Source organism: Lycorma delicatula, chromosome 2, assembly GCF_047948215.1.
Source record: "Lycorma delicatula isolate Av1 chromosome 2, ASM4794821v1, whole genome shotgun sequence".
NCBI classification, from domain to species: Eukaryota; Metazoa; Arthropoda; class Insecta; order Hemiptera; family Fulgoridae; genus Lycorma; species Lycorma delicatula.
In genome coordinates, this window is record NC_134456.1 from 38,736,723 (window position 1) to 38,751,889 (window position 15,167).

Here is a 15,167-nt window from a genome sequence, read left to right on the forward strand (position 1 = left end):
CCACTGGAACAAATGCATTAAAAAACCAATCAGAGAAAATTTTCTGACTAAACCCATGCAGTTTCTTTTGCTCGGTAAATAACTGGAAGATTGTCCACAATATTCGTAATTGCTCTTGGCTTATTAGACTTTCTAACGTTTCATTTGAGACTGTGAGATCTAACTGCACTTATTTATCTTTCAGCCTGGTTGTGGAGACTTGTGTGATCTGAGGAACTGATCTCCATAATAAGCCTGTTTCATCTACATTATAAATTTGGGAAAATATAAATTTTTTATGTTCTATTATTGCTTTAAGTTTTTCACAAAATGGTTCGACACTACTAACATCACCACTTAAGATTTCCCCAAATATTTTCTGATTCAAATAGAAATTAAATAGTTAATTTCTATTTTTTTTTTGCAAATATTTTTGCCGTTGCCTGTAACCCAATGGAACATTGCTGCTTGTACCACTTGTAAAGCGCATCGGTAACATTACTGAATTTTGCTGATTGATCGTTTTAACAGTACAAGCATTAGGTGTATCTTGTTTTAAAATAAAATCAAACATTTTTTTCTATCTTTCTTTTACATCCTATAAAGTAAACTTGCTTATACCAAATTCGTTTCAAATTATCTGCACAGAATATTACCTGGACAGTGTCAATTTTACTTAAAATTTCCAATTTTTTTCCAAAGTTAAAGTTTGGTATTTTCCTCGAACACTCATATTAAACTATAATAGAAAATACAAATTAAATCTACTGTACTATACAATGGTTAAAAGAAATCGTATTAATAAATATAAAAAATGTAAAAAGTAACTAAACAGAATACAGTACTACATTAAATACAAATGATTAAAATTGTTTTTTGTGTGAAACAAATGAACTTAGTACTGTACAGTACTGTTAGGCAACATTTACAAGATATACTTCCAATAACATTGGCACTACCAAAATAAGTCCGAACTAAACAATAACTGGCCTGGGCAAGGTTGATGGCAAGCTGTATTTAACATTTCAAAGCAAGTTTAGCCAACATAACTCATAAAATAGTCCCTAAAAAGAAAAAGTTTATTATTTTTTTTTTAAATCTGAATTATTGAAAATTCCGAATTAGAGAAGTTTGAATTAGATATATTTCACTGTATTTATAACATATATAATTTATTATTTTATTTATATTTATAATTTATACATACGCAAATAATAATATAAAAAAATGATAAACAAAAAACGTATACCATTAAGTTAAGATGTAACTTACAGTTCATGTAATTTGAGGACTTAATAATAGCTGCCAACTTTCTTCTAAAAGTCTACTAGTTTGTTCACAGCGGATATTTAATGGATCTGATTCAGACATCATAACAATTGACTGAAAAAATAAAAAAAATAGTAACAATTATTACATATATAATTAATAACAATGAATTACACAATTTTTAATGATAGACATCTGAAAATTAACTGTCTTGAATGCTCATATGCTGCTTCAAATTACTCAGGATCATGCTAAAATTGTGGATTATTGCAATATGAACTATTGAAAAATCTCCAATGTGGAGAATTGAACCAAAGATTATAAAAAAAAGAATTGCTAAATAAAAGGATATTGATTTACTCTTTTAGGATAAGAAACCTACATTACTGTACCAGTAAACATAATCAACTTCATGTTACTAATAAGTCATGATAATTATAAAAAAGCAATAACTAATAGATACAAAAGTAATTCTTATTAGAAAGTGATGTATAGCTATTTACTTATTCAAAATTGATGCATATAATGACTTGAAATAGGTTAGGCAGATCCTATTTAACGTTTAAAGTTAACTAAGATACGCCTTAAAAAGTTACCTTAACTACAGAATAAACTTTCAAGATGCAGTAATTCAGTTTTTGAAGTATTTTGTACTACATAATAAAAATGCTAACCAGTATATGCCGTCTCAACTTGCCAATATATACATATATATATATATATATATATATAAAACCTAATAATCAAATACAAAACTCCCAGAAAAATTTAACCTAATATTGTAATCTCTCTTTACTTCCATGATCTATTAAGAAAGAACACTTTGTGAACAGTGTCAAAAATGGTTTAAATTTATCAAAATACTTAAAAATTATATCATTATAGGCTTGTCAACAGATTGTACATTTTACATCAGAAATAAACAAAATTTAAGAAAAAAAAGCAGCCTCATGAATTTTCTAGGAGACTCTACTTAATGTACCACTGGATACTTCACTTTGATAAATATTGTATGTTGATCATTGTAAATTCTTCCTCTAAAAAAATTTAGAATTTTTGGATATTGTTATACTTAAAAAATTGAAATTAAGTAATAAAATTTCTACATTATAAATAAGATCCTTTGATATCACACACAAACAAGACAATTTTATTAGGTTAACTGCCACATTCAAAGTTTAAAGTTAGTCAGTGGCAAAGTTGAAAGATAGTTGTGACTCTTAATTATACATTAGTATTTTATAAATGAAAATCAACAGCTTCAAGTGCTATAAACTAAAGTATGTATATACATAAAATTTTCAATTAAACTGTATTATAAATACTAGCGGACCCAACAGACATTGTCCTGACGTGGCATTGTTCTGTAATAAATGCACACAACACATAAATATAAGTAACATTTAAGTTAAAATTAGCAGGAATGTAGACGAAATTTCATTAGTATGACTATTATCAGTTTGTGATTGTTGTATTATTGTAATGGTTTTATTGATTAATTATGTGTAGTATGGGTAATATTTATTTTCACTAAATATTCAGATGTCTGATGAAAATTGAATTAAAAAATCGAAACTTCGTAAAATTAATAATCAGTGTAATTAACAAATTTTCATCCACATTACTGCTAATTTTCACTTAAGATCATTCTAAAAAGTACCTCCTACATTTTTTTTTTAATTTAATCATTTTGAAGTTTCATAACTATGCGATAGCTTAATTAATCAATTAATAAAAAAATTAAAGCACTGTAAAAAAAAGCAACGTAGTGAAAATTTTAGTAAAAATTTTTATCATTTTTCTTATTCTTTATTTATTTTCTCATTCTTTAATTTAACATCTATTTTAGCAAATTTTACATAATTGTAAATTAAAAACAATTTTAAAAAAATTTTTTATAAAATTAATCAGCTACAAAAATTATTACTTATATAAAATATAAGTAACTTATATTTTAATTTTATAAATATTGTAATTTATTTTACAAACTTACATTTTTATTTTCAAAGAGCCGTTCAATACTTCATAAGTTGCATAGAATCAAATGAGAACTGACAATTTAAATTTGTAGGTTAAGTTGATTGTTACTAAATACACGTGCATACATTATGAAAATTCATGAAAAATCATGTAAAATACTTCAACACTGCACCTTACAAATTTGCACAATGTATATTTTTTAATTACACTTTAAAACATTATTTCAATAAATAATAATATAATAAAACATAATATTCTCAATAAGCGCGCAATTCTAGCAGACTCGGCAATGCTTCGCTATTGCTATATTTGAGTATACATACAAATTAAATTAACACAATTGAAAGTTTCATAACACCTTAAAAAACTGAACATTAGGAACTTCACAAAATTTAACCTTTCACTTTATAAAAGTCAGAATGTAAATTAATTCAAACGGCAAAACCACAGCACTCCCTTTCGGATTTAATTCACACCATTCTCTAATCACAGTATTCGGTGGAAAATAATTTTTTAACGGAAAGGGCTGTGGCTGCAAGATTACAATTAATACTGAACATTAAGAAACTTAAAAAACATTATGGAACTTCATAAAATTTAATCTTTCACTTTATAAAAGTCAGAATGTAAATAAATCCAATTGTCAGAACAGCACTTCCTATCGGATTTAATTCAAACTATTCACTAAACACAGTAGTCCATTAAAAATACGAATTTTAATGTAATAACAACACTAAGCTACGACGACGAGAGTAACCAATACGTGAAAAAAGCCACAAAATAAAAAAAAAAATTTCCTAGAATCCGATCTGACTGATATGTCAAAAAGTAAAAAAAAATTCTAAAACGCAATCGCAGCGCTGCCTACCGGATCCAATTATGAACTTTAACCATCCCAAGATCAACAACACGTAAATAAATAAATAAATTAAATAAAAACATTTTCCAGTGGACCAAATTGTGAATCTAAACCATTCTCGAATCCCCTTGAACACACACAAAGCATTTCATCAAAATCGGTCCAGCCATTTAGGAGGAGTTCAGTGACATACACACGCACACAAGAAATATATATATAAAGATGTATTTAGTATACATTAAAATAATCTTTAATATACTGAAAATAATATTTAGTATAAACTAAATAATGTATTTTTTATAGGTTATTATTTAATTTATTTTTTATTTGATATCTTTCTTGAAATCATTTCAGTACTGGACAGCAAAATTTACATATATGTTCATATAAAACACAAAATTTCAAAACGGAAAACAATTTTGAATAAAATGAAAAAATTATTAAAAGAATAAGTTTTAATGTAGTTGTAAAATTAAATATCAAATGAAGATGCAGGAACTGTGAAAATTGATTATTGAAAATTAATATGGTACATTTAGCTTATCTAATAATTACTGTGTTTTGGTGTTTTATTTTCATGTAACATTAAATTTTATTAACACAGTGGCCAATGTGTTAATAAATTATTTGAATTTATATATATATATATATATATATATATATATATATCTTTATATATATACTTTAAGAAATAAATAAGGACATAAAAATAAATTGTTTTCTCATAGAAACTGCACAAAATTAAAGAATTTAATAAAATGTCAACAAAAACATGAAAAATAAATTCAACAAAATCCATGGTTAAAATTAAGTATAATTTTGAGAATTTACTTACTCCACTTTCTTTTGATTATGTGTAGAAATCATCTGCACTAATTTTAGCCTACTACATATAGAAATAACAATGGAATTTTCAACAAAAGTATAACTTTTCTTATTAAATTCTTTTTCTGTAACTCACCTCTGCTAATGAAGGTTGCAGCTTGACTAAACTACTCAAAAATTCTTCTAAAGCTAAATCTGTAGCAAAATATATAACCCAGTCACCTCCTCCTTCACTAATCTCTCTACAACCAGTCTCCTATAATTAAGCAATAAAATATATTGCTCAATAAAATGAGAACTAATGAAGAAATGAATACATAAAAATGAACAAAGCTACAATCATTAATAATATTTAATCAAAGTAAAATTTAATTAAAAGTTTTTAAATAAATACACAAGATAGTGTTTTGTTATAATCTTTATTAAGCTGCAGTTAATTCACTGAAATACAGTCACATTAAACTGTTTTGCTAATACCACTTCATTCACATATCATTATAATAAAATTAAAAACACAATTTGATAGACAATTTCCCAGTCTTTGAATGTAATAATAATTCTCAAAATACTATTACTTACAGTTAAATAAATCTATAAATTTTATTATTAATTTTTTTTTAAATTTTATTATTATGCTCAAAATAACTCATAACAGTGTTAGCAGGTTTTACAGCTAAAGCATTTCACTCTTGCCATACATATTAACCAATTTATTTGTATTTACAAGAAAACATTTTTGATATTTTTTTACTTTTATCTAATATTTTTTGAGGATTTTATTTATATATTTTTCTAAGTTTGCTATTCAGTCATTACTTTTTTTACGCACATTTCCTTGGGCATATGTATAAGCTATTTATTAATAAAATAGTAAATAGAGGTGTATGTATAGCACAATCTCATAAAACTGACACACGCTAACCCATATAGTGATGACCTAGAGTTTAACTGTATAATGTTTACAATGTCAAAACATATGGCTTTAGAATTTATTATTTTTTTTTAATAGAATACTTACCTATTCAACAACCATTATCATCCTCAGCATGGTAGGTATTAAGAAATATGAACACCATGACAATCTGCAACTACAGTCCATTACCATTTTCATGTTGTAATTTTCAGATATGGTATATAAATTTCAGCAATTCAAGTCATTTATTATTTATTGGAGGCAGGTACTGTATATTTTAACCCACCAGGTTGGTCTAGTGGTGAATGCATCTTCCCAAATCAGCTGATTTGGAAGTCGACAGTTCCAACATTCAAGTCCTAGTAAAGGCAGTTACTTTTACACGGATTTGAATATTAGATCGTGGATAATTGTGTTCTTTGGCGGTTGGGTTTCAATTAACCACACATCACAGGAATGGTTGAACTGAAATTGTACAAGTCTACACTTCATTTACATTCATACATGTCCTCATTCATCCTCTTAAGTAATATCTAAAAATGGTAATTCCCAGAGGCTGTACAGGAAAAAAGAAAGAAAAGAAAGGTACTATATACTTTATGTTGTTAATAACATTTTTAATAATCTCCATATATCCCAGTAATTCAGAAATTCAAATCCCTTAAGAAATACTAAGTCAGATTTGTCAGACTGCACACTTATAGTAATAAACATTCACATAATAAAATAAATATAATTACCAATACGCAGCAATTAAACGCCAATTTTATTGAAGATATATATTGCAACTGAGCACAAGCTAACACCTTATATGGAAAATTAAGGGTCAGTACATGATTTGTTGTCAATAACAAACCACAGCCAGTTATTGCTTCTGATAGTTCGTCATGTATGACTTCAGAATCACTATCCTGTAAAATATTTTACAAATAAGATAAACACATTTTTTAAAATCAATAAAAATCTTATTACAAATTTCTTTCACCAAAATTCATAAGATAATCCTAATGTAATTTAAAGCTGGTTTCACTAATTAAATCTAATTTTTTTATCTTAAATAGTTAAGTAATTGTGGCCACATAAAATTAGTTTTTATAGATATTAGTATTAAGGTCCAAAAATACGCACAAAATAAAGAACATAATTCAACTATATTAAATTAGAGCAGCATAATGGTGCTTCAGTGGCCATTATTTCCAGCTCAAATTGTGAATAGAATTAAATAAAATTATTGTCTTCAAGATATAAACACAGTAGGTTGAAATATCAGTCTAATTCTTTCATGACACTTGGCAATTGATGTCAAGCCAACTTCATAATGCCCACAGCCATATTTCAATGATAAAATCCCAACACAATATGAATCATACTAATCCAGTCAGGAATTATATATGATGACAAAGTACAGTTAAGTCATGTGCCCATCAGGTAAAAATTCAGTGGCACAGTAGGTTTATAAAATAAAATAAACCATGAAAGCAAGACATTGTATAAAGATTCCGTTTAAAACAACGTAACAACTATTACCATTTATTAGAAGATATCTTTTTGTACTTTTATTTTATTTATTTTTAACAACAGCAAAATAATAGATTAACAATATCATGCACAAGAAATTACAGCAATAGTTATAAAAATATCATTAAACCTTAAAAATAATATTATGTAAAACATTTTAAAATAAATAATAATTACTCCAGAAGCAGCTTGAACGAATGCTTGTAACCAGTCAGAGACTTCATACTCATCAGCAGCAGCCAATTGAAAAGTATCACAAGGATTGGGGAGAATTATTTCAAATGTATGAGGACGTATAGGATGAGGCACTCTACGGCAACCACAACACTGACCAGAGTGAAGTGGAACTGCATGGTTTGGCAAACGTTGATTTGCATCTGCAAATACATACAGAACTCCTGCCCTGTGACAATGAAATAAGGAAATAAAATAAAGTACAATAAATAGAATAATTACTTAAAATGTTTAAGAATGCTGATAATTAAAAATACAAACGCATACTTTAAAAATCAATCTCACAATTCACTATCTAAATATGATATTGCATATTCAAGAGCATCAACATATCAAGTAAAATCATAAATCATAGATTATTTTGTGAAAGAAGTAATGATCCAAAATAAAAATCTCAGCTAACATACACTAAGTAGAATTTATTAAATAATAAAACTTAAAATGTGGAACGCATTTAAAAAGTAAAATGAATAAAAAAAAACACCATATCAGATGTTATTACAGTTGTTTTATGAAGCAGCAGGATGGTTCAAATTTGGTTAAAAGTACAGTTAATGGTAATTTTAACTGAATTTGAATAATACCTGTATTAATGGTAATTTTAACTGAATTTGAATAATACCTGTATTACTGGTTTACATTACAGGAATTATATTAATAATTGTCTCAGATTCTACATTATAGATATTATATGGATAGATATAGATGTTATATTAAAAACACTGACTCAACCTGAGAGTGGATAAGAATCTGTTGTCGACATGAAATTTGGCCTATAGCATACAGTGAGGTACTACTATCTACAAAATAAAAAAAAATCTTTAATGCTGGGGAAAATGGTAAGCAGGATCCCTTAAGATCTGAAAGTTCCACACAATCTGGATATCTCAAGGAATAGAAGAATCCTGGAAACTCGAGTAAGTTAAGTATGATTATTACTAAAGCCATAATTAATGACCTGGAGTTCCCACAGATTACTGTTTAAATATGTTTGGTGCACTTTCACTGCACATTTATTAATGGCTAATGACCAGTTAATATTACAATAATTTTCTAAAAAAATAATTTATAATATTTTACATTTCTTTTTTAGAAAGCACATTCTAATTTCAGAAACGTATTTTAATAAGTTTTGCATTCCTGTAAGAAAAAACCCAGAGAAAACTTCAAAATACTATCAATAAACTGAATGACAGAAAATTGTTTTCAATCAACACAAAAATCATATTGGATTATATAAGGCCAGGGATCTAAAATATTTCAAAAAGCAATTATTTGAATTCTTTCAAATGGTTATTCATTAACTTTGAGAGTATGTGGAATAGCAGTAGATTAAAGATCTGAAAAATTGCACAAATAATCTGATAAAACCATTTTCTGACAAAAAATAATAAATCAGCTAAAAGAAAAGTTATTTTACACTTCAATGATATACGAGTAAATGTGAAAATAAGTAGAATTTCAGATTGCATAATTCAAACATACAACATATTTTATCAGTTAACTCGCACAATATTGTATGGATCATATCTTGAAATTCATTCTGAATTTGACACAGTACTTTTTGTAACATGTCAAAAGATATTAAAGTGCATGGTAAAAGTCCAAAAATCAATAATCTTCATTAATTATGATCGTTTTAACTTACTTAAGTAACACATAACCAGGGAGCCAAGAAGAATGTTTATGAGGCCTGAACATCAGATGACCTGATTTGGTAGGTCCAAGGGGAGAGCTGGCAGGAATGAAACTTGAGTCTCCAACATTAACCCAAACATAATGCTCGAGTTCTTCATCCTGTATACAAACAGAAAATAATACGAGTTATAAAACCAAAAAAATATAATTAAAATGAAAAACAAATAACACTACAAGAAAATATTATAGAATGATTAGTTTATATCAAATACTTAGAAAAAACAGAATAATTTTTTGTTACTGATGAGATGAAAATATTTAGCTACAAGAAAACATATATACCTTTTGCACAGATGACTGTTTGATAATCATTCTTTTCAATTCTGCCATGTTTTCTAACAACAGTTCCTGTACAGTAATTGTTGAAATACCAAGGGAACGTCTCACAGCCAATTCTAAATGACCAACCAATTCATTAACCATACACTGACCTAATGTAGTCAATACAGTTATTCTATGACTTCTATCAGTTACTGCTAACATCATAACTTGACTGTTGGGTCCAACCTGAAATCAATAATATATACAAAAAAGATAGCAAAAATAGATTACATTGATGCTTCTTTCCTACGACTTGTAAATTTTTCATCTACTTTAGATCAGATTATTTTCTATATAGCCAGAGATATTACATTTCTGAATTTATGAAAATGACATTTTGAACTGATTGTATAGATTATTAAACAGCCTCTAACCACATAATCAAAGCTTGTAAGGTACAGCAGTCAAAAATCTCTTCAGTAATTTTCTGTTTAATGGATATGATTACAGTTATTCCTTGATGTAAAGCTTATCTGTTTATCATTTGCATTAATGGTTAAAAGAACTCTAACCAAAATAATAAATAACACAAAAGCAAACAATTGTTTCTGAGGAAGGACAAATTCTACTTTTCTAATAAAAAAAAACATTCACTGAAATACTGCTCTTATTATGTGTACAATAAAACTAATAATGATGAATCACATAATAATTGTGTTTAATGTATAAAAAAATATATATATATTTTTCTGAGTAAAAACCATATATATCCGTAAGTATAAACCATATATATATATATATATATATATATCTTGTATTGGTTACAGAATGGATAACAGCACTTATTATAAAAACACTCAGCAAGAGGTCTACAAATTTTTTATGAAATGCAAAGTGTACAATAATATCTTGTTAATTAACAAACTGTTAGGCAAAGGACACTTTCATTTAACAACTGATCTTTACATAAGCATTTTGTTTTAGGTAACAACATGGTTATTAAAATTCATGAAAATAGGCTAAGCCCAAAATAAAACCCAAGCTATTTAAATATAAATAAGATTGACAAGAAAGAAGGTAAATACTACATTTGATAAATTATAAAATAACAATTTTACACTACATTTTAATAAATTTTACTAAAACAACACAAAAGTATTATTAAATAATGATAAAAATCAAGATAGAAAACATAAAAAAAATTAATACTCACAATAATGGTATTAAGTTGAGAATATGGTATGATATGGTGGTTAAAGAATGCCTGGTTAACAGGGCTAATACCAGTCACATACAGAGAACAGTTTGAGAGGATGCATAACAATGGAAGCCCATCCAAGCTGGACACTTTATAAACCTAATAAAAAGGACACAAAAAATATTACAATAAAATACCCACAAATATTATGTTTTTAAAACAAAAATTTAAAATTGCCTCATAAAATTCTATTTATAGTGCTTCAAACATTTGAGATCTATAACTACAACCTTTATAAGGAATCTAAGGCTAACAAATCTGAATTAAGAAAGAAATCTAACATATTTGGCATAAACTCATTGTTAATAATAGACTGTACAATCAGAAAAAGTTACATTTATCAGTGTCAAATTCAGAATTTTTTTTTTTTTAATTACTTTATAACTTAAAAATTTGGAAATCTCAAAACTTATATAAAACTCATGGTTCTAAGTTTTGAGATTTCTAAATTTCCAAACCCATGATTCTAAGTTGAAAAGTAAAAATGAATATACATTTTTTTAAACCAAGGAAAAATATTCAGTTAAAATAACTAATTAATTAAAAATAATTTCATAGGTTTAGATAAACAAATACATAAATACATCAACATTAAAAGAAAGACTGGGCAGCTAAAAAAAAAAGAAAGGTAGCATTAAAAAAAAATTGTTAACACAAGCTTATTATTACATACTTTACCAGGGATGAGAAAAATCACTTTAAATTAATCAGAACAAGAGAAATATTAATAATGTTCTATTGAATAAGTAAACTCTGAGTTAATCATCTCATCCACGAATTCAATAAATGATGCAATAATGTTGAGAAGAGATTTCATAAAAATCAAATAACCCATTCAATTTCCTACCATATAATGGATGGAAAGGCCAGATAGCGGGACAGGTGCACACACCTATTCTCAATTTTTGAGTACCCAATAAAATTAATTTCTCAAACATTTTCATAACACATGCAATGCCAAAATTACACAACCCCTCCCACACATAATTGATTTTAATCACAGTTTTTTTTTTACTTTTTTTTAAAATTAAAAACTATGAAGCAACATCTACCAGCATAAAAATAGCTGTAAGTACATTTATTTTGTTAGTTAAAATAGATATGAAATGTACACAGAATAGAAAGATGTAAAATATAAATAGAAATGCTGTGTATATGTGTACACAACTGTCAGTCAACTTCACATTCTTACAGAGAAAAATTATTATAGATTTTCTTTAAGAGGATATCCTGAAGTTTGTAATACTTTTATAGTTTTGGTAAATTTATTTCCTGAATTCAATGTTTTTGTCGTAGATTTAAAGATGCATTTGTTATTTTAACAAAGTATATTGTGTATGAATAATGAAAAATACAATAATACTGTAAATTATTTTCATTTAGTGTTTACTTAATTGGTTTTTTTACCTATACTGCCAATTGGAGTTTTTATAGCACCAAAGCATACAGCAGCATTTGATATTGTATGCAATGAGTGGAATGAGTACATTCGTTATCTTAGTTCTTGTATTTATCATAACGTACATAGGTTTCATATCTTTTATAGAAAGCTATTATAAATGTTATTAGATAGCAAAATACATATATAAATTCTACTAAACAAACAACCTAGTAATGAATATTGAGGTAAGAAATATCTTACCTTAATTTTTCATGAAAGTACTTTGACGAGACCCTGTATCATCACTCATGATTGAAATAATTCCATTTTTGTATAATAAAAATACTTAAATAATGGAAATTGCATATTAATTTAAATGAGTGCTGCTATCTGTTGCAGTTTTTATAAGACTAACTCCCTCAAACTCTGTTCGATGGTTAACTTAGATCATCTAAGTTTATTAGATGGTCTGCCATATTAGATAAACCTAACTTATTATTTTTGTAATTTCTATAATTTTCAAGAAACATTAACAGCACTCATTTAAATTAATACATAATTTTCATTGTTTTAGTATTTTTATTAAGCAATATGGAATTATTTCAATCATGACTAATGATGCAGGATCCTGCGAAAGTACTTTCATGAAAAATTTAAGGTAAGACATGTCTTATCTCAATATTCTGTACTATACTAGTAATAATATTCTGTACTAAGTCTTATCTCAATATTCTGTATAAGCAATATAATTTAACATTACAGAGGGATAATATGAATCTCAAAATATTAATTTCAGTAAGATGCGTGCGCATGCTCACACACACACACACACACACACATACACACACACACACACACACACATATATATATATAGCCTATGACACTGCAGGGTCATACATCTAAATCGGTTCATCCATTGAGCTGCTACTATGGAACAAACATACATAGATGCATACACCCTAGATACATTAAACTCCTTTTTGGGCAGTCATGTAAAAATGGGAGAAAATGGAACCAAAGCAGGTATATATAAAATAAGTATTAATATATTTTTTTTTTACTATTAAAAATACATTATTTCATTATATATTTTTATTTATTACTAAATTATTTTTATTTCTTCATCAGACCTTTTTTAAATTTCTTTCCTATAACTTTGTTCATTAACATTAGAATCGGTTTAAGTCTTATAAAAAAAAAAAATAAACAAAAGATCTGAACAAAAGATCCAACAGATCTGAACTGGTGAATTGATGGCTTGAATGAGAATATTTTTAACTCCTTTGGAGAAGTTAAGATTTTAATTAGATGACAAAATTTATACTAAGAAAAAATACCCTTCATAAAACTTACACATTTAATAGAACAGAGTATTCAGATTAACCTACAAAAACTGAATGAAAAAATTTCATTGTAAGTTATTCTAATTCTCACAGAAGCAAGTGTATTTATATCCCTAATGAATAGGTACATATACAATTCATTTAGAAGTGTTACTCTAACATACATCTATGACATTACTGCGTCAATATTAAGTAAATTTAAAAATGTAAGCTCATCCACATTATTACCAGTACCAATTTATACATACTTAAATGTAATTTTATTTGAAACAAAACTGGTTCAACAAATTTTATAGGTATAGTAAATATATACCTATATTTTATTATATAATATAAATATATATATGATACGCATATCATACTACAATTTATAACAATATAAACACTTTTAATTGTATTAGCTAATTTATAGTTTCCTCATATTTTTTTTTAAAAATAATATACATTAATTAAGAAAAACATAAAAACATATTTCCATACAAAATAGATTTGATAATATTATTCTTAAAATGAATAATAAATTTATGTTTACTCTTTTATTAACATGAAATACTTCCACTATTATGAGTTAAGAGATTATCATAGTAACAAAATTTTTTTTAATGTTATGAAACAAAACATTACCTTATAATAAGTTAAGAATTACCTTATATATTTTTTCGTTTGGGCTTTTCAGAGTATATAAAGTAATAGCTTTATAAAGATTATCATCTAATTCAACAGAATAAGTTAACTGCTCTCTCTTATTGGACATCATTTCATTTTTTAATTCATCTAGTAATTGTCTCGAAAGCTCTTCATCAGGTTTTATACCCCTGAAATAACAGAAATCATCAATAAAAGTTTATCAATAGCAAGTTACTCAAGCGTTGTTATGAAATTTCTTTTGAAATAATAAACAGTAAATTAAACAATTTATAGTTAATGAAGTTTAAATTTTGACCAAAGCTTAAGGCTTACTGTTTTTCTTTATACCAAAATTAACAAAGAAAAAATATATATGAAAATGTAATAAATTATAGAAAACAAACCTAATGAAAACTTTGAACTTTACAAGTTTGTTAAGAAGTAATGCATAAATTCTTATTCTTCATAAATAACTTCAAACTCATCTTATTAGTATGCTTGTTCAAAAGAGACAACAAGCCTGAACTAAATTTATAGTCAAAACAAACAAATTGTTTTTATAAGAAGTTCTCTTTAGCTTCTCTTTAGCTTTAAACTGAAGTACAAAACCCTTATTTTATAATACCTAAATTTTTGGAATTATTGTATTGTTACTTCATTTCAGTAAATATTTTTAAACAAAAAATTTCCCATAATGAGTTAAAGCAGTTTACATAACTAACAGTTCCATTATAGAAAGGAGTATACAAATTTAATGCTTTACACAATGTCTTATCTTTTTCTTATAACTGATCCACAAAAATACATGAGATACAAGAGGCACCAATCAGAGATGATTTTCATTATACAACCATTTCTTTATATTAAGGCTTCACTTGTACAGCTGAATATCAGCTGAATATCACCTGAATTTCGATAGGCTTATCATGATGACATGCACCATATATTTGGTACAATAGTGAAGTAGTGACTTCACTACTAACTTTGTTTATTAAGCATGGATGGGAGTGGTTGTTATTC

At 26.4% G+C, this 15,167-nt stretch overlaps 1 protein-coding gene across 2 annotated transcripts in view; it reads right to left on the minus strand.

The window, feature by feature from the left end:
- prd1 (pleckstrin homology domain-containing protein pruning defect 1) overlaps positions 1–15,167 on the minus strand; it is an 89,440-nt gene that overhangs the window by 17,387 nt on the left and 56,886 nt on the right. For both annotated transcript variants that reach the window (XM_075355146.1, XM_075355147.1), the window contains 8 exons: positions 14,167–14,335; positions 10,750–10,893; positions 9,558–9,782; positions 9,226–9,374; positions 7,521–7,746; positions 6,566–6,736; positions 5,049–5,168; positions 1,252–1,362 (listed from right to left, as the gene is read on the minus strand). In XM_075355146.1, coding sequence (XP_075211261.1) covers positions 1,255–1,362; positions 5,049–5,168; positions 6,566–6,736; positions 7,521–7,746; positions 9,226–9,374; positions 9,558–9,782; positions 10,750–10,893; positions 14,167–14,335 — 1,312 coding nt within the window. In that variant the 3' untranslated portion in view covers positions 1,252–1,254. The remainder of the gene's footprint in view (positions 1–1,251; positions 1,363–5,048; positions 5,169–6,565; positions 6,737–7,520; positions 7,747–9,225; positions 9,375–9,557; positions 9,783–10,749; positions 10,894–14,166; positions 14,336–15,167) is intronic.